Source organism: Pagrus pagrus, assembly GCF_965226575.1.
Source record: "Pagrus pagrus genome assembly, chromosome: 10".
NCBI lineage: Eukaryota > Metazoa > Chordata > Actinopteri > Spariformes > Sparidae > Pagrus > Pagrus pagrus.
This window is the reverse complement of record NC_140194.1, coordinates 31,743,064-31,763,333: the sequence shown is the minus strand read 5'-3', so window position 1 is coordinate 31,763,333 and position 20,270 is coordinate 31,743,064. Positions and strand designations below refer to the sequence as shown.

At 45.1% G+C, this 20,270-nt stretch overlaps 1 protein-coding gene across 1 annotated transcript in view; it reads left to right on the top strand.

Moving 5' to 3' along the window:
• trhr2 (thyrotropin releasing hormone receptor 2) overlaps nucleotides 1-20,270 on the top strand; it is a 46,596-nt gene that overhangs the window by 9,468 nt on the left and 16,858 nt on the right. The window contains exons 2-5 of the mRNA XM_084365106.1: nucleotides 3,167-4,012; nucleotides 5,340-5,472; nucleotides 6,067-6,218; nucleotides 18,051-18,174. Coding sequence (XP_084221232.1) covers nucleotides 3,630-4,012; nucleotides 5,340-5,472; nucleotides 6,067-6,218; nucleotides 18,051-18,174 — 792 coding nt within the window. The 5' untranslated portion in view covers nucleotides 3,167-3,629. The remainder of the gene's footprint in view (nucleotides 1-3,166; nucleotides 4,013-5,339; nucleotides 5,473-6,066; nucleotides 6,219-18,050; nucleotides 18,175-20,270) is intronic.

Here is a 20,270-nt window from a genome sequence, read left to right as displayed (position 1 = left end):
TAGCTGTGCAGTTGCCTCGTGTTGGAGGTAGCAGGTCATGCAGAGGGTGTTGCTCGTCGTGCATGTCCCTGACCAACTTCACTGCAGCCTCCTCCCTCCTGGTCTGGAGTGATGGTAGGGGTTGTGAGATGTTGCCAGCTCTCCTTCTGATAATTTTACAGGCACGTGTCTGAACTCGCTCTAGCTCTTCCTGTTGTTTTTTTGAGCAACCTACCAAGAGCACTGAGCTATATTCAAGACACGGCCTGATGAGAGTGGTGTAGATGGTAGTGAGGTCGTCTGCAGGTAGACCATATCTCGCCATGACGGTGAGATAGTGCAGCCTCTTGGAGGCAGGCTTTACTGCCTTCTCAATGTGCACATCTCCAGTCAGCTTTTGGTCAAGGTGGTATCCCAGATACTTTGTTGTTTCCACAACAGGTACCACCTGTCCCCCCAGCACCAGCGGAGGAGGTTGTGGAGGGTCCCGTGCAAAGCATATCCGTAGCTCAACCGATTTTTTCCCATTTAGCATCATGTTGGTCTTTGCTGCCCATTCGTCCAGCCTTTGTGCTTCCAGGCGCATTGACGTGTCTGTCTTAATGTCACATATGAGGATTGCTCTCGACAGCCCGATGTCATCCGCATATCCCACATCAAGAGTGTCATCAAACACAGCATCCCGGGTGGCCATATAGAGAAGGAAGACATATGGGGAAACTACCCCCCCTTGTGGCACCCCAGATGTTACTTCAATCCAGGGGCTGTGGGCCCCATTTGTCACCACTCTTTGTCTCCTCCCTGTGATGTAACTGTGTATCCAGGCTGTCAGAGATGGGCACAATTTTAAGTCCAGTATGTTTTGCATCAGGGTCCCGTGGTCAATTCGGTTGAACGCCTTTGACATATCTGCCAACAGTACTCTCACCATTATTGGTTTGGAGTCGGTTTCAGTGAGCCAGGTGTGCATTGCTCTAACTAAGGCTGTTCAGTTCCTGTGTTATGTCCACTAGGAATGCCAGATCCGTGATCCATTTTGGGTCATCAAAGTTCAGGAACATCCATTCTGCAATTTTCCGTGAATTTTTTTCACCTCTGCTCTTAGATCACAAAATCAGTTCAAGACAGTTCCCCTGCTGAGCCAGCGCGCCTCAGTAAAGTACATCACTATATGCTACCTTGATATCTTTTAAAAAGGCCCAGGGCTGGCGGTACTGTTAACTCCTGGACCTGATGTAATTACATTTCAGGACAACAGAAATGACATGTTCAAATTTCAAGCATTTGCGGCACAGCACCTGTTGATGTATAATGCAGTGCAGAGCATCTGCCGGATCTGCATTTTCCTCCTCTAACTTTCTTTGTATGAGCTCTACCAGTCTGTGTTTTTTGTCTGTCATGGACGGGGCTCCATCAGTGGTAATGCCTACTCTGTCTCTCTGCCCCTTGGTTCCACGGCAAATCAGCCTGCTCAATTGCACTGCAAAGCTGCTGAAATATATCCTTAGCTGTGGTACGGCCATGCACTGGACACAAACTCAGCAACTGTGTCAAATTCTGTCACCTCAAATTTGTCTTTAAAACCCCTGATGAAAATGGTGAGTAGAACATTGTGGGTCTGTGCTTTTGTCAAGCGCCACAGAGTATGCAGTGAAACTTTGGGCTTTGTCCCATAACTGTTCATAAATGTCACTTGATAACTCATTAATCCACTAAGCCCATTAAGCCACTGTGTTTGATGATTTAGAGATATTGTCGAACAAGCTCCTCTTTTTTTGGACATAACAGGAGATCAGTGACTTGCAACGTGCAATTCTTCAGAAACGTCCCTTAGGTGAATGGCTTTCCCACTTTGGCGATTAATTTACTCACCACATAACTTGCTTCAAGTGAAGCATCAGTCTCCTTCTTCGCTTTTTTGGAAAAGACCTTGTTGAGACGATGGTCCTCTTGTAGCTGCGTGACTCATTTTTTCCTCGTCTCCCAGGTACTTCTCATAATGTTCTCTGTGTTTAGTCAAGTAATGACGCTTGAGATTATATTCCTTTAGAAGGGCAAGTATTTCCTTGCATATCAGGCAGGTAGCATTTCCACTTAACTCCACAAAAAATACTACAAAATCAATATGTCTTGAAACAGTTCATCATCCACCTTTCTTTTGTGTTTGGAGAGAGACGGACATGATTGGCCCGGGAATGGGAGTTTGAGACCACTGGCCTAGATGGAACCCTTTCCAGGATGCTACTTAGATACTTCAAAAAAAGGGCGGGTTCTGAGTTGCTGTGTGTTGCATAAGCAGTATGAGCCTTCCACTTAATGACTCACAGTCACATAGAGGTGACCCGATCCCCTTGTAGCTTTGAACCCAAATATATCTAGCTGGTACGGCTCTACCTTCCACACCAGCTCTTGTTCCTTTCAAATCAGAGAGTTGGCATTCCACATTCTTCTTGTCAGCCTGCGTGGCCAGGAAGTCAAGTCAAATTTTAGGCATCTTGCTACTATTGTTTTCTGTTTGGCACTGGCACTTCTACATCATTTTATTTCACCCAATGGGTGTGTGGTCATTCGGTCGACAGGAAAGTGAAGTATGACTGCTCTAATCTATGGCAACATTTACATGGTATTTACATTAGAATTCATCTGTCACCGGCTGACGTTTCCTTTAGCATCCTCATATTGTCATGTTTGCCTTTACACACAAGAAATATTAAATGATCAGATCGCCAAAACCGTGAGATCAGCATGATACTGTATTTACTGAGCACATTCATTTTCATTAGAGGATGAGACCTTTCGACACGCCATTAGGTTTTCTTTAGCACAACCCTCAGGAAAGTCAACTTAAATATATCAAAAATACTGAAGAGAAAATTGCTTACTGCAGATTTTTTTTCCCTTGCACAATTTCTGCCATTTGGAATCACCAGCTTGCATTGTTCTCCACCCTTTGTTGTTATCACTATATGCTTTATCTGATTCATGTGCAGTTTGGCTTCAAAGCAACATTTATCAACTGATTCCAGACAGAAGTGCAGACAGCTGAGGGAATTACAGAGAGAAATTCTGTATATGTGTTAATAAGTGTTTGACGTTGACATATACATAAGTATATAGCCAATCCAAAAGTTATTGTTAATTCAATTCCCAGCTTTTCTAATTAATTGAACTCATTTTCTATTTCTAGGTGATACAATGGGGGCGTGAGTGGTGTTTTGAAGTCCTCGGATAATTACATTCAACGTATTATTCTTTCTCACTACTCTACATTACTTAAAAGGAGAAGAGTGAGGGGGGACAGTGAAGTGGAATGACTGAAGCAACAATTAAAGATGAGAAATCGAGGAGAGTGCTTTTTTCCCCTTCTCAGACCAAAGACTTACAACAAGTAAATGGACAGCTGGTAGTGATAACTCAATCTTATCAATCAAAATTGGTTATACAAAAATCAATCAAACCTGTGAGATGTTAAAGCTTCACAACATTCAATATGCTACTCTTAAGTGGACTGCCTTTAAATTAGAGGTAATGCTCTAAATCCAGAAGAAAGAATCTGGTGACATTTCAGAGTCATGCCTCTCATCACTTTGCTTTAATCAAATGAACATAACTTTTGATTAACAAACACTTGGGGAATAAAAAGGCCAGATATGACCAACAACGTGAGCTCCAGAATCGACACCCCAACCAACATCTCTCTGAGTGCCAGTGTCGTCGTCTCTGAGTCGTTGGAGTACAAGACAGTGTCAGTGTTCCTGGTCTTGCTGGTATGCAGCATGGGCATCGTGGGGAACATCATGGTGGTCCTTGTGGTTCTAACCACGCGCCACATGAGGACACCCACCAACTGTTACTTAGTCAGTCTGGCCATAGCTGACCTTACAGTGCTGGTGGCAGCGGGGCTACCAAACGTGTCAGAGAGTCTGACAGGAACATGGATTTTTGGCCATGCTGGCTGCTTGGGCATCACCTACCTTCAGTACCTGGGCATCAACGTGTCTTCCTGCTCCATCACTGCCTTCACTGTAGAGAGGTAAGGATGGATAAACAAACATCTACAACTGGTCTTTTGCTGGCTTGTACTGTTTAGAGTTGTTAGTTTTACTTTTACTGGAGAATAATTCAAAGTTATACTTTCTAACGTGTTTTTATTTTAACCCAAACCATGTTTTCTTAACAAAGTATTTTTATTCCTTAAACCTAACTAAACAGTGACAGAAAACTGAAAAGAAATGGAACAAAAGATGATGGCAGTAGGCGCATCCACGATCCGGCAGGGCCATAGCAGTAGGCGCATCCACGATCAGGCAGGGCCATAGCAGTGGGCGCATCCACGATCAGGCAGGGCCATAGCAGTGGGCGCATCCACGATCAGGCAGGGCCATAGCAGTGGGCGCATCCACGATCCACGACCCGGGCTCGGCCAGGATCCATGGGAGCCTGTAGGACTAGAAAGCACAAGGACTCCGGGGAAGAAGTAAGTCAGTGACATGCAGAGATGGGGCATGTATACAGGCATAATGTATACAGATGGAGAGGAGAGGAGAGGGGAGGAGAGAGAAGCTCAGTGTGTCATTGTCCCCCGGACTAGGCCTATAGCAGCATAACTAAGAGCTGGTCCAGGACACAGCGATATCAGAGAGACCGTCCCAGTTACTCTGGATCATTTTTAGAGCACACTGTTAGTAGTTTTGATTGGAACTACTCTCTACAAAATAAATGGTTCCTGTGAAAACAATTATGACATATTCTGTGTATTATCCAGAGTAATAAGGGACACTTCAACTGTATTTCTTTCAAAGTTTTGAGGACCAAAAACCAAAATTCTATTCACCTTGAAAGTATTAAGCTGTTTTTTGTAATCATTGGTTAAGCTTTGCAAAGATCTCCCAAAGCATGTAGTGTTTTGGATTTATGAATGTATTTTACCACCTTACAGGCAATCATTAGTTAAGCTTGGAAATCTTTTAAAAATGCTAACGTGGTGCAACAACATGGAATATACTTGTATGGTCCCTATATTGTTGCACATAATCCATTTTATTTTGTAAAATTTCTATGACCTTCAACTCTAAACTGACTGGTCAGGGATGAGAGAGAGCACTATGTGCCTTGTTTACCCTTCTAACATCACTGTAATACTAAATCAAACTTATCTCATAGAACCAAAATCAGAGTCCCACCTTCATGTTTAGGTAGAGAGGAGGTGCCATTGTCCGTGGTCACTCTTATAGTACAGGAGGAAATCATTGCAGAAATAACTCTGGTAGCCGAAGCCAACAGATTTCAGGTACTTTAAATTTAGCAGCCACGTTAAGTCTGCCTTGTATTTGAATCTGATTTTTCCTCTTCACTTGTAGGTACATAGCTATCTGTCATCCAATGAAGGCTCAGACTGTGTGCACAGTGTCCCGAGCCAAGCGAATCATTGCCGGGGTTTGGATCTTCACCTGTGTGTACTGCATGCAGTGGTTTTTTCTGGTGGACATTCAGGTGAGAGTAAAATATTTGGTGTGTTTCTGATTACTTGGCTGAGGGCCACAGCAGTGTAACCTTTGATTACTTATTCCAAAATTAGACATAGACAAGTGTTTGTGTACTGTGGCCACAACAATTTTGTCAGAAAGAGTAAATACATAACATGACATAACCTGAAAAAATAAAACTGTAGAAATGCAAGTACAAATATATATATATATACATATACAACAACGTGAAATAAATAATATATATATATATATATATATATATATATATATATACATATATATATATACATATATATATATTTACATATGTTTTTTAATCTATGTATATAGGCCATACTAAAAAAAAGAAAAAAAAGAAAAGACAATTGATCTCACCGGGACAGCATAATGTTTCAGTAAGTACAGAGGAGTAAAAAATCTGTGATGACCAAGACCTCTTTTGTTCTGCTGGCTCAACTGCAGGGGAATGTGAAAAGCTCTTTGAGCCTTCTGTGCTTTTTCTGAGAGTAGCATTATTATGTTGAAATGTGAAAGATTATTATGTGAATCTTGAAGCCTGTTTTATTACAGCACCTTGTAATTACTGTGTGACATTCAGGTGAGCCAGGACGACCATGTGCAGTGTGGATACAAAGAGAAACGAGAGCTCTACCTGCCCATCTACCTCATTGACTTTGCCATTTTCTATGTCATCCCACTGCTCTTTGCCATTGTGCTGTATGGCCTGATTGCACGGATCCTCTACCTCAGGTACTCTAATACCGCCTTTCCTGCAATGCAAACTTAGTGCTATTTCTGAGCTGGTGCCAGTTCTGCTTTTGAAGTTTGTTTTACCTGTGAACCTTCTAAGGACCTATTTGCTTGTCGACAGGCTATAGAGTCATTGTAGTCACATCATTACATCACTGGACACGTCATCGATTTCCCAGCAATGCTAGTAACAACAATGGTGGACTACATCAACTGTTTACATGTGTTGCTATTGACTTTGTGAGCCTACATTGCCATTGAATGCAAATGGTCTAGGTCCAAGGTCTTTCAGACCATGTTAATAAATTAATACATCAGTTCATTAATTAACAAGTGTCGGCCCATCAATTTTACACATACAGATCAGTTTATTCATCATCACTACATTAAAGCCTGCTGTTACAAACTTGATGAATAGTGTTTGAAAGACATGGGCACTTACCAGGCAGGGGGTCAAATGAAAGACTCATGCTTCATTATGGAAGGATGCAGTGGTTTTGGAAACTGAACTATATATTTAAAACCTGATAGGACTAAAAGTCTCAACTTTGTTGCTTTGTTTTGACCATTCTTTTTAAAATCTAGCTTTGGTGAGTTCCCTAACTTTAAGAAAATGCACTATTAAATTGATGGAGTACCCATGAGTATCATACCATCAGTAAACCCATCAGTAAACAGGACGCTGTCTGGCTCTTTCACTTCTGGGGAGGGAGGCTGTTTTCTCAGGGAAAGTTCACTGAAGTCTCAGTCAGGAGGGCTGACCATCACAGTGACCGCGACAAACACTTGGTGAGTTAAAAGTTTTTTGCCAGGGACAGACGGGCAGAAATGTGACGAAGAGTCGGTCGGACAGACACTTCTCCACGTATAACTGCGGTATTTTTTTCCTCATATAAGTTGCCAAAGACACTACCAGTTACTTCGTTACTGTTGTTTGGTCCTGTAACGTTGCTTTGTGGGACATTTATCTATATTTTGTTGAGTGATGGACCTGTATAGTTATCAGACAGTGAACACCATCAGATGGACACGCCCTCACTCTGCGCCGCCGGCTTATCTGTTCACAATGGTTCAGTTCACCAATACTGCACCTCTGATACTACCTCCGGAGGCGCATCAGAGGCACGGCGAAATTTCATCCCTCGCCGCATCTTTCACACAGAGTATAAAATAGGAGTTGGCTTACTGAATACCAAACTTGAGACCTATCAGTCTTAAATGAATAAATCAGAAGGCACTGATTCAAATAATGTATCTGCACTCTCCACAGGTTGTCCGGTAAGAACAGGAATGATGTTGATGGGTTAATGAATCCAATTCACACACACTCTCATTGAGATGCCCCTCATTTATTGGACTAGGACTGAGCATGTGAACTGTGAATGGGCTGATGAGGGATGCTATGTTGGAAATTGGCAATGAAGGGCTAACCTTCTGAACAGCCGCCCCCAACTTTGAGGAACAAAGTTGAATCAGTTGAAAGTCAGTCTGGAGTAATTTGTGGGAGTGCGGGGAGTCTGATGAGGCGAGCAACTGGCCGGGTGTATGTCCTGTCCTTGACTTGGATCTGTGCGGTCCGCACTCTGCCGTCAGCACCGGGAATGACTGCTGTTACCATTCCGACTGGCCATAGGGCACGTGGGAGCTGCTGATCAATGATCAGGACGATTGTGCCAACAGTCAGATCATCTTGTTCCTGTTGCCACTTGGATCGAGTCTGGAGAGAAGGCAGATAGTTTCTGATATAGTGGGTCCAGAATTGATCGGCCAAAGCTTGGCACTGCCTCCATCTGCGACGACTGAGGAGCTCTGTGTCTGAGTAGATGACCTGTGGTGTTGATGGGTCAGGCCGCCCCATCAACAGCATATTGGGAGTGATTGGATCTGGGTCTGCCACATCTGATGAGGTGTAACCGAGGGGTTTAGAGTTGACGATGCTTTCCACCTCAATCATTATCGTTCTTAAGACCTCCTCCGTGACCATCTGAGATCCCAGGGTGGTGTGCAGAGCAGACTTGATGGTACGGATCTCCCGCTCCCAGGAACCGCCAAAGTGTGGCGCATAGGGGGGATTAAACCGGAAATGAATTTGCTGACTGGCGAGTTGTGACTGTAGAGTGGGGGTCAGTGATTCGAAAGCATCCTTGAGTTCCGAGCTGCCACCTTTGAAGTTCGTACCTTGGTCAGATAACAGCTCAAAGGGCTTCCCTCGTCTTGCAATGAAGCGACGAAGTGCCATCAGAAATGAGTCTGTGTCCATGCTGGCTAGAAGATCAAGATGTACGGCATGGGTTGTCAGACATTTAAACACGATGCCCCATCTCTTCTCTGTACGCCGTCCAATCTTAATGAGGTACGGCCCGAAACAGTCCACGCCTGTGGAATAGAATGCTGGATGATGGAGCCGCAAACTGGAGGGTGGAAGGTCAGCCATTTTGGGGATGACTGGACGGCTGCGCCATTTCCGGCATTCAGGACAGTTATACTGGTGCTTGCGGACAGCTTCCCTCCCACGAAGGATCCAAAACCGTCTGCGTAGCTCGGCGAAGACCCTCTCAGGTCCGGGGTGGGCAAGCTGTCTGTCAAAGGCCTGAATGAGGAGTTTAGTGACACAATGATGGGGATCAAGCACAACTGGATGCAGGGTATCTTGGCAGAGGGAATCACATCTGCGGAGCCGCCCCCCCACACGGATCAACTGTGCTTCTTGGTCATACTCAGGAGCCAAGGTGAGTAATCGACTGCTTGTTGGTATCGGTTGCTGCGATGCAAGGAGGGCGTATTCTTCTGGGAAACAGTCTATCTGTACCTTCCTGAAGAGGGCCAATTCAGCCTGCTTGTAGTCATCCGCCGTTGGGTCTGAAACTGCGGCCGCCCCATCACGTGCTTGGACAGAAGCCTTAAGCAGCTCCTTAAAGCTGTCGAAAGTGCTGGCATCAGGCAGGCTCGGATCAGGAGTCACAGTGAGATGACCACAGAAGTTGGCCTTTCGTAGTTCAGCTGGATCGTCGGATGAGGAGACGTCTGGAGATGCTGGCCATAATGCTTCATCTTGCCACAAGAATTGAGGTCCATGGCTCCAGCGGTTGTGACCAAGGAGCTGGGACAGAGTCAACCCCCGGGTTATGTCGTCAGCGGGATTATCTCAGCTGACATATCGCCAGGGACTCCCCTCAGTCAGCTCCTGAATGTCCGCAACTCTAGCACCAACAAAAACCTTATACCGGCAGGACTGTGACTGCAACCAGTTCAGGACTGTGGTGGAGTCCGTCCAGTAGGTGATGTTGGAGATGTGGATGGTGAGCTCTTTCTTCAAGACAGCAGCAAGCTGGGCACCAGTGTGGGCAGCGCAGAGTTCCAGTCGTGGGATTGATTGCTGACGGACTGGGGCGACTCGGGATCTTGCTGCTAGGAACGCCACTTGGATTTCCACTGTCCGAAGGTAGGCCACAGACCCGTATGCTCTCTCTGAGGCATCCGAAAAGACGTGAATGCTTTGTGTACAGGCTGAGAAATCTGACTCTGGATGAGCATAACATCTGGGCAGAGATATGTCAGGGAGCTGATGAAGTTCATTCTCCCAGGCATGCCACAGCTGGAGTAGGTCGTCTGGCAGCTGTGGGTCATCCCAATCTCTTCGCTTACTCCAGAGACGCTGCACTAATATTTTGGCCCGGGTGGTGTAGGGAATGAGCAGTCCAAGGGGATCGTACTGTCTAGCTAGGACGCGATAAATGCTCCGCATAGTAGGCTCGGGATGCTCAGTGTGGCGGAGCTGATAAGCGATGGTATCTGATGTGCAGTGCCAAAGCAGCCCCAGAGTCCGCTCTGGTGGATCAGCCCCATCTGGTGATAGCCAGAGTTCACTGCTCTCTGCTCTTGATCCTGAAGGCATGTGACTGATGATTTCTGGCACATTAGTAGCCCACTGGCGTAGTTCGAACCCGCCTGAAAGGGGAGCTTCTGTAGCTTGTTGACGAGTTGCTTGGCTTCTGATACTGAGGTGAAGCTCTGAAGGAGGTTGTCAACATAAAAGCAGTTCTCAACAGAATGGCGGGTATCTTCACCTGGGCTGCTGTGATCCAGGACATGCCTTTGGAGCGCAAAGGTGGCACAGCATGGACTGCATGTCGTGCCAAAGGGCAGCACCTGCCATTCGTAGATGTTAGGGGATGTGCTGCGGTCCATGTCTCTCCAAAGGAATCGGAGGAAGGGCTTGTCTTCGGGCAGTAGGCGGACCTGGTGAAACATCCCTTTTATATCGCTACTCACTGCAATGGGATACTCCCTGAAGCGGAGCAGCACGCCAAGTAGAGTGGATCCTAATGTGGGCCCTGGGCTGAGGTGTTCATTCAGACTGGCACCTTGGTGTGTGAATGAACAATTAAACACAATCCGATCCTTGCCATTATGATGAACCATGTGATGTGGTATGTACCAGGAGTTGACACTGGCTTGTACCTCAGCAGAGGTGAGTTTGGTGACATAACCAGGATCCAGCAGCTTCCTAATCTCCTGGTTGTAGGTATCTGCTCTGACAGGATCCTTGGAGAGCCGTTTTTCAGTCCCACGCAGGTGACCCAGCACTGACTCCTTAGGTGAGTGGAGAGAGGGGACATCTTCTTTCCATAGCAGAGGGGTAGCATACCTTTGTACACCATCCACATCCACCCTGATGGTCTTCTCTTCCAGCATTTTAACTGCTGTAGTGTCCTGCTTCGACCGAGTGATAAGCTTCTCGTTCCGGTATGGGAGGACATCCATCTGCCAGAGTTTAGTCACATGACTGAGGAGTTCTGCGGATGGAGACTGGGTGTTGATAAGTAGGCACTGAGGGGCGGAGGACTGGTGCATGAGGACTTTAGCAGGGCCTTGGAGTGTCCAACCTAGTCGAGTCTTGAGTGCCGCTGGTCCACCTGGAGGCCCTAGGTGCACAGGCTCAACGGGAGTGAGAAGATGAGGATAGTCTGAACCAATGAGCAGCAGTGGTTGTGCCTGACTAAAGGAATGCAGGGGGAGACCTCTAAGGTGACGGTAAGTCTTCTGCAGGGCTTCAACTGGATGAGAGTGTTTAGAGAGGCCGAGCTCTACTGCTGTAAATGCTCTGTGGATTCGGAACCGTTTCTGGGGGTGAGTGGCGGAGGACACCGAGAAGGAGACTGACATTCCTGGCACAATCCTGGTATCTTGACGGATGGTTCTAAGTGCCAGGCTCTCACTCTGTCCCTGGAGTCCTAACTCTTGAGTAGCACTGTGAAGGAGGATTGTGCGCTCGGACCCGTCATCGAGGATGGCATATGTCTCAATCTTCCTCTTGTCGTTGTACAGACACACTTTAACCATTTTCAGCAGCACGCAGCTACTTCTCCTGGTAGGGTCTAGGTAGTACGTCACTGGCTGAGCAGGTTCTTGGGCCGGCCTCTCTGGTCGGACGACTGTTGATGAATTGACATCATGCAGTACTTCCAGATGAGTCTGATTGCATTGCTGACATTTGGCCTTGAGGTAGCACTGTGCTGCTTGATGATCTCTTCCACATCTCCAACACCACTTTCCTATTTTAATCCAAGCCACTTTCTGCTCTCTTGTGAGTGTTTTGAACTCTGAGCACTGATTGAAGTAATGTTGAACATTGTCACAAAAGGGGCAATACTTCTTGGGCTTCGCAGGTTTGTTGGCTTGTGACTGTACCTGTGTAGGAGGCTCTGATCCCTTGGCTGGTGGCTCACATCCAAGCAGGACGGTGGCTGAGCGTGACGCTGGCTTCTGCTTGGTCTTGAGGCCTCTCTGACGGTCTGAGCGCACCTCCTGAGATGACCGGGGGTGATAGGTCTGTACGTCATCATCTTGAATACGGACTTCGTACTCCAACCACTTCGAAAAATCCAGCAACGTTGGGATGGGTGTGATTAGGGGATTGATGAAGCGCTTGAATTGTGCTCTCAGGTCATGTGGCAGCTTTGATAGCAGGCGTGAAATGTGCGACCCGCACTCCAACTCTGTTCTGCCTTCCTTCCCCAGCTGGTCTAGCATCCCCACTAGGGCCCTCACCTTCAGTGAGGCGGAATCCCCTACTGTCACCGCTCTTGATTGCAGGCTCGGCAAGGACCTCAGTGATGCGCTGCAGGGCCAATTTGTGAGGCTGGCCATACAGCTCTGTCAGAGAAGCCATGGTCTTGCTGTACGGATCCCTACTATTACAGTAGGAATCAGCAATGAGAAGAGCGTCCTCCAGTTTGAGATGGTCGACAAGGATTTGATATTTAAAGCGTTCCGTAGCATCTTCAGGTAGGATGTTGTCGAGCGCTATCTTCAAGCGGGCAAACTGGCGGGGGTCGTCCTCAGTGAAATATGGAATTTGAGGCTTTGGTCCACGATACGTCGTCTCTTGATACGGGGAATAGCGTGGCTGACTGTAACTTCTCCATTCCCTTGATTCTGCAGGTGGCCCGTGAGGTGAGTCGGCTGACAGATGATTAGCGTGAGCAGGTGATCTGTGATGGAAAGTGTGCGGCTCGGCATATTCTGGGATGGGAGCTCTGTCCAAGGGTGCACCTGTGGTGTCGTCACGCTTAATGTTCATACCCCTCAGATGATCAGTCAGCTCAGTAACAAATGGAGGGAGAGGATGCTGTTGAGGTGGCATCCACCGTAACGAGTCCTGAACTGCTGCGCCAACAGGAGATGGATATGAGACTGGTGGCGGTGACGGAGGAAATGGCTCACTAGATTGATGAGGATAAAATGGGGGAGATGAGTCAGGCCAAGGCACATCTTGTGAGTCATCCTCGGGTTGGTTGAAGTGCTGTCTGATATGTTGCAGTGGAGTAGATACCCACTCTGGAGCGAGAGCATTTGTTATGGAGGCACCACTGTCCTCAAAATGGTGCCTGTGAGTGGGAGCTGTGAAGCTTGAGGTAGGAGGTTGAGGAGCAGCTGATGATTGTGGCGTCAGAGCGCGGAGGAGAGTTTGCATCTCTTGCCTGAGCTGAGTGTTATCCTCCCTCATTTCCCTCAGTGCTGAGAAGACCACTTCTGGGACGAGGCTCTGGGATGTCTGTCCGTCAGGAGTGACTTTAGATGCATCGTGATGCTCGCTATCTCCCACGGCGGAGGGGTCATGGAGTGTGTGTGATGGATATAACTGTCGTCTTGGAAGACTCACCAAGAAGTCATCGAGATAGCGGGATCGACGAACATCACGGCGAGGTCGAGTGTTATCAGGGAATGCCATCATTAGTTGTGGAAACCGCAGATCCGGCTCGAAGGACCATATAAAATAGGAGTTGGCTTACTGAATACCAAACTTGAGACCTATCAGTCTTAAATGAATAAATCAGAAGGCACTGATTCAAATAATGTATCTGCACTCTCCACAGGTTGTCCTGTAAGAACAGGAATGATGTTGATGGGTTAATGAATCCAATTCACACACACTCTCATTGAGATGCCCCTCATTTATTGATGAATTCTTCTGTTGATACTGTCTGTGTGGTTAACTCTCATGGACGCACAAGACGGAGCAAATCAACAAAAAGGAGAAGCAAGAGTCCAGAAAACACAGCTGCAGGATAAATAGAGTCCAAACTGCTGGGGTGAACGAATAAAATCCAGAACTGCTGCGGTGAACAAAACTCTCCTCATCGACTCGCGCCAGACACTTCTCTCAGTGCAGCAGAGGTCTCTGATTGGTTCAGCGCATCCTGACATTAACTGTTCATGTGCGCTGCATGTGCGTTCATGTGAACACCATGCGCAAGGTAACAGGCTCTAGGACTGAGCATGTGAACTGTGAATGGGCTGATGAGGGATGCTATGTTGGAAATTGGCAATGAAGGGCTAACCTTCTGAACACAGAGGCTTTGCGGAAGATTGCTGCAGGATCCCCGCACTCAAACGGCAGTGTGAATGGGGCTACTGCTTGGCTGGAGTGGGGGAGGTGATGTCGTGTAACGACTTCTTAATCTTTGTTTGTCAAACAAGGTGTTTCAGAGTTTCAAAAAGTCGCCAATAAAAAGGAAATAATCTCCAGGAGTCCTCTAAAGCGGAGTGCAGTAATGTTTAATTGTCGACAATTAAAGCATGAGATCATACAGACAAAAGCTGACTCAGGTATTTTCCTGCACAAGGCTAAAACACGTCCCCCTCCGGCGCGGCTTCCGTAGTGCAATCGGCTGTGAGGGAGACTCACGTGAACGCGGAGCGTGCCTCCAGGCAGATATAGCATAGTGACTGTTTAGGCTAGAAAAATGTACTAAATGACGTCGTTTCGAGTAAACTCTAGATGTCGCCACGTCAGGACACTTGGATTGCAGCGGACGAGCAGTATGGAGGAATATTACAACGTTTTTGTGTAGTTTTATGGACCTTTTCCTCTCGGGCGCCACTTACGCTCGTTATATGGATTATTGTTGCTGGAGAGTACCCCCGTGGGTCTCCAGCTGCACTTTGAGGAATAAGAAACTACACCGGACTTCTCATCAGCATGTGGGTGAGTCGATAATGACTGAATTTTGTTTTAGAGTGAACTATTCCTTTAAAGCCACCAGAATGGCTTCTGTAGCTGTCCATACCTAGGTCTTGTAGGACTTATCATCCTCAACGCCTTCCTTCTTTCTGAGACCGGCGTACAGTGGTCTAGCGTATGTTGTCTCTCACATAGTTGCATAGTCCCAAAATCTTTTGTATGTTATTCTCTGAGGTTGGTAGACTGATTTGCTTCACCTTCTCCTGGTAACCTTCTGAGAGCCCCAAGTCAGCAGAGACTTGGAATCTCAAATAGTTCACCTGGAATTGTCCGAACTGACACTTCTAAAGGTTCTTCCTCGGTGTCATCAACAATGAATATGTTGTTGATGTAGAAAGTGGCTCCTAGGTCACCCAGAATGTCCATCACCGCAGATTGAAAGACATTAGGCAAGTTTTTGTATCCTTGGGGTAACCTTTGCCACACGTATGCCTTGCCTTTCTGGGTGAACGCCATCTTCCCTTGCAATTGTTTAGGTAGCCTCAGGAAAGAGAATCCGTTCGCCAGGTCAATGCAAGATTTAACTTCTTTACTTGCAATGTTTTCAGTGCACCCTGAGGCCTGATCAGGCTGGCTCTGTTGGCAATAGTCCATCGGTTGAAGGCTTTGAAGTCGATCACAGGCCTCCAACCTCCTCCTGCTGACTCAGGCTTCTTCACAGCCTAGTTCGGGCTGTTTGTGATTGGATTGGGTTCTTCCCTGATGATCCCTTGGATCCTTAGTTCTCTTACTATCACATCCATCTCTTCTACAGCTCCTGGATTTAATGGATACTAGCATACTGGCAGGTGATCTCCTCTTTCAATTGTGTGAACATAGTTGGCTCCCAGATCTCCACAGTCATTCTTGAATTGAGCCACACTTGCTTTGGCGATCATCTGCTTCAGCTTCTCTTTCCCAGCTGGGTAGAAGTCATCTTCTTGTGCTTTTTGTTCAGTCACCATTGGGATGTCCACCTCCTTATACCATTCTTTTGGCAATTCATTGCCCTTGGTTGTCGTCTCCATGGGCTTCGGAGCTTTCTTGATTTGTTCAGTTCTTTAAGGTCTCTGAGACTAGGTCATATGGGCCTTTCATCCATACAACCCCTTTCCATATTCTATATGGCATCTTTTCAATAGTCCAGTTGGCAAGTTGGACCTTAAGGTGTCTGGCTATTTTAAAGTTTCTACGGGTCATCGACACCTCACTAGGTAAGGGGTTTCTTCCACTTTAGCATAGATTTTCATCCCAGTAGGTATGCTCCAGGGTTAACCCTAACCCTAACCCACTTGAGGTGAGGAACAACATGGTCTCTCTCTGTTGCTTCTTCTTTTATACTCTTTCAGCAAGTCATCCTTCAAATGTATGTGCGTAACACAATTGAGTGTGCATCATTCGGTCATGTTGTCCATACTATTGCTTCAGATGGTGACTTTATTTGTCTCCTTATTAAGTCATGCCGCTGTGCTCACAGCTCAATGACTAATGGTCAACTGATGTTTTCTTTTTCTACATACTCATTGTGACATCTCAACTTTTACCAAACTCAGCTTGTAATTACTTTCGTTTGATTAATCTCTTCTTTGATTTATTCTGTTTCTTATTCTTATCCAGTTTTAACTTCATTTTAACTTCACTTTTGTCATGATGACAATCATTACACATTTGATTATTAATACAATACAAATGGCAGAGCTCATATATTTCACTGTTAGGACTAGGTATAATGTCCTTTTTACTTGCAGATGGTCAATGGCAGGAGTGTAGGGATCTCAACTTTTCTGAAACTCAAACTTGAAGTGCAAACAGCGACTTCTTAAAGCGTGATACAGAGCTAATAGCCTGGCTACATCTACACTGCCCAGTCTAAACTATTCCAGGCTATTACACGCATTGTCAGTCACAATAGTGACATACAACAAGGCAAGTGATCTCGTCACACCCCTAGGACCTGCTGTACCAACTAGGGGGAAGTTGTTACATAATTAAGCTTGAAATTAATATAATTTATCAGAAAACTATTTACAGGACAACCTCAGAATTGAGCTACAGATCAATGGTTTTGATCACAGGAGTAACAAAATTATTTAAGGAACCTTTTTCTAAACTTGAATGAATAAACTTCAGTCATCTACCCAATTAGAATTTTCGTTCATCATTAACATATGCTTATTCAACAAAGTACTCGTTCAACCCTACTAAGAAAATGATCTTTAGATGTGGATTAATGACCAACTGGCATCTTAATTATTTTTTGGGTTTTGTAAATGTTTTTTGTTAAATTACACTAATCAGTGGTTGAATATTAACAAGGTGTTGAAGGTACATTGCAAAAAATGTGTAATGGGAAAAAAGTGCCTCATCATAATGAGCCTGCAGAGAACTATAACCAACTGTGCAGTTCCGCGCATATCTATGAAACATTTTAACATCTTTCAGCTTATTGTTTTGGTTTATTCTCACTGCCTTCATCAACGTTGTTTACAGCAGCAGCAGACAGCTGTTATCAGTGAAAAATCTGTCAAGTATTAATCAGCAGATAACTATTAGCTGTTGAACACACTGGAGCATTTAGCATGAGATGATAGAGACCAAAACATGGCCAAAGTTAATTTTCCAGGCCCATCCTCATCAGAAAAATTAGGTCATTATTTACTGTGATTGCAGCTTTTTACATCAGCAAAGGAGAATTTGAGGCCCAGGAGACCGCTGTCCATGTCCAGTATGAAACACATTTTGACTTACTAACGTAGTGAAGTAATGTCACATAACTTAAGTTAGGGATGTAATGTAGGGACATTTGTAACTGAAGTTACATAAGTAACATAGTTATTGTAAGCCAAACCACAAGGTTTTCCTAAACCTAACCGACTATTGGATCTACAGACCTTGGTGAAGGTCTGTCGGTTTTGTTTTGGGAACTGTGTTATATGTCGATTTGGTAGTCACTGGCAATCAACTTATTCAGTTGTTTATGTATGAGGATATGATGTACTCTTTTTTGTAGCTATTTTTAACATCAGAAAGTAATGCAGCTGTAAGAATGGACTCCAACATATCAGAAGAAGAAAGATTAAATTAATTTTGTTCAAGGTATTTGTATTGCAAGAATAATACTTTGTAGTTGGAGTTGTAGTTCAAAATCCCATACCAGCTGAGTCTTTTTCCAGGATTTGGAGATTCTGTAGAGAAACCCTGTATGTTAAATCCAACTACCTCCAAATAAATGCTTTTATTCAAGAAACCAAACAACCCAATCAATCAGTTCCTATCAAATCCCCTTGTGGGATGAATGCTCTAACTTGCTGCTTATGTACCTCTAGTCCTCTGCCCAACCAACCTGACACCAGTGCCACAACGCTGCGTCGGAGCTGCCGGGGAGCTTCTGAAACGGGGAAGGGCGGTCGACAGGGCCGTCCAAAGAGCACGCTCTCCTCCAGGAAACAGGTCTGTGCCTCATCCCATATTAACCCCCTTTCCAATGAACCCTTTTCTTCTTGTAACATTTTGTTTAATCTATCAAATCATTGCTGTGCAATAGCTTTAGTCACATTTGACCCTGGTCTTGTCTTTGGCTGTTTATGTGATCCGCTGTGAATATAGAGGCCATGATTCCCTCTTGAAAGCAAGGTGATGATGTTCCTACTGCCGGTCGCTGACAGACAAATGCCCTCTTGACGGCTCTCTGTCCTGGCTGTTCCATGGCCATGAAGGCAATCGTGCTGGTAATGGCTTCTTTTCCTCAGGCTGAGCAGTCAAAGAGCCTTCTTACTGAGAAAGGCCTCTCTCTCCTAGATTACATGGTAGTACTCTGCTTTGCTACTTTGTCTCCGTGCTCTTACATGTAGAATAAATTCTCTCAGGCTTATTGGTCTTGAAAGCATTCACCTTCGTAAGCCTTTATCCATTATTTTTAGTCCAGAAGGACTTGTTTTGTGTCTGCATTCTGTTCTTTCACAAGTTGTTTGGCATTTGGAAAGCCATACTACAGAGATTTTTGTTCTCTACAAAAAGCAAAATAGGTTGTTTTGCATAAAACATATTCAAATATTTGAACAACAAAACAGAGAAAAGAGGCCTATCATTTTACTGAATTCCTTTCAACTTTGCCAAAGGAGGTCATGACTGAATTATTGTTCTCCTTAAGATTATTAGACAAAAGCAGGTATTAAGTGTTGCTACTGGCCCCCTGATGCTTCAGTATGCCTCACATGTAATTAGGAGTATTTGTGTGAATAGAAAATTCAGCCCAGGCAGCCACTACATTTTTCACACAGCAACAATGATGATAATATGCTGTCCAATCAGCCACAAAACAAGAAGAAGCAGAAAAAATAACGTTTGTTGAAAAGGTCACGGGATCTACTCGTCAGCGTGTGGGGTTCTCCAAGTGCTATGGCCGAACGGACTGAAACACGCATTAAGGTCCGAGCTAGAGTTTGTCCCAAACACATTTTATGTGTAGCTAACTAACAGGATATCGTTTACCAAATGACAATCTTAACTTCTCATGCTGTTACCATAGTTATCTCTCTCTCCACATTACTATGTCAGTGACACAGCATCACTGTCAGTGACACAGCATACTATGTCTAACAGACATAGTATGCTAGAAGGACATTTCAGGTGAAATACGTTTCTAATGAGCATACAATGGAAAATTTGCCACTTAAAACATCAGCACATGACAATAAATAACACATAAACATATTAATACGTACCGACGATGCAACTCAAAACAAGCTGTATGCTGGAGTGGCTGATCATCACTGAAAGCTGGCAGAACGAGCTATTCTGTTACTTTGTTCTCACTTCCTGGATAAAGTTTGATTCAACATTGACAAAACACTAACCGCTAAACTAAAATCGGCCAGTAGGTGGCAGTACTGCGCTTTTAATATTCCCATTCAAGTAGAACACAATGAAATAAATGAAATTAAATACGTCAAGTCTTTTTTATAACTAACACACTGAATCTTATAAACTAAACAGAACACGGAGTGTTCAAGCCTGACGGAACACCGTTCTCTCACATGCTCTTTTGAATTAACACAAGACAATGTTCAACAAAGGTAGCGGTGCTACCATGGGACAACCGTATCTAATGTAATGGTGTTTATACCTCGAGACACACATATCTAATGTTACAGCGAGGTCATTAACCATAAGTCTCCAACAAGTCGCTCATAAGACTACGTGTGACGTGTGTCACTCGGGTTACGTGCTGGCATTCCGACATCCCAAAATTCCGACATCCCAAAATTCCGACATACTGCCATTCCGACATGTCACCATTCCGACATACCACTATTCCGACATGCAAACGTTCCGCCATTCCGACAAAGTTTCGTCCCGGCATTCCGACAAGACTAATACTAACCCAACCCATAGCCCTAACCCTAACCTTAACCCTTTTAAAAGATGTGTCGGAATGGCAACACGTTTAAAAAACGAAAAAATACCGCCATTCCGACCATAGGAGGAAAAATTTGTCGGAATGGTGGGACGTTTAATTAAAGGTATAAGTGTTGCCATGGCGGTTG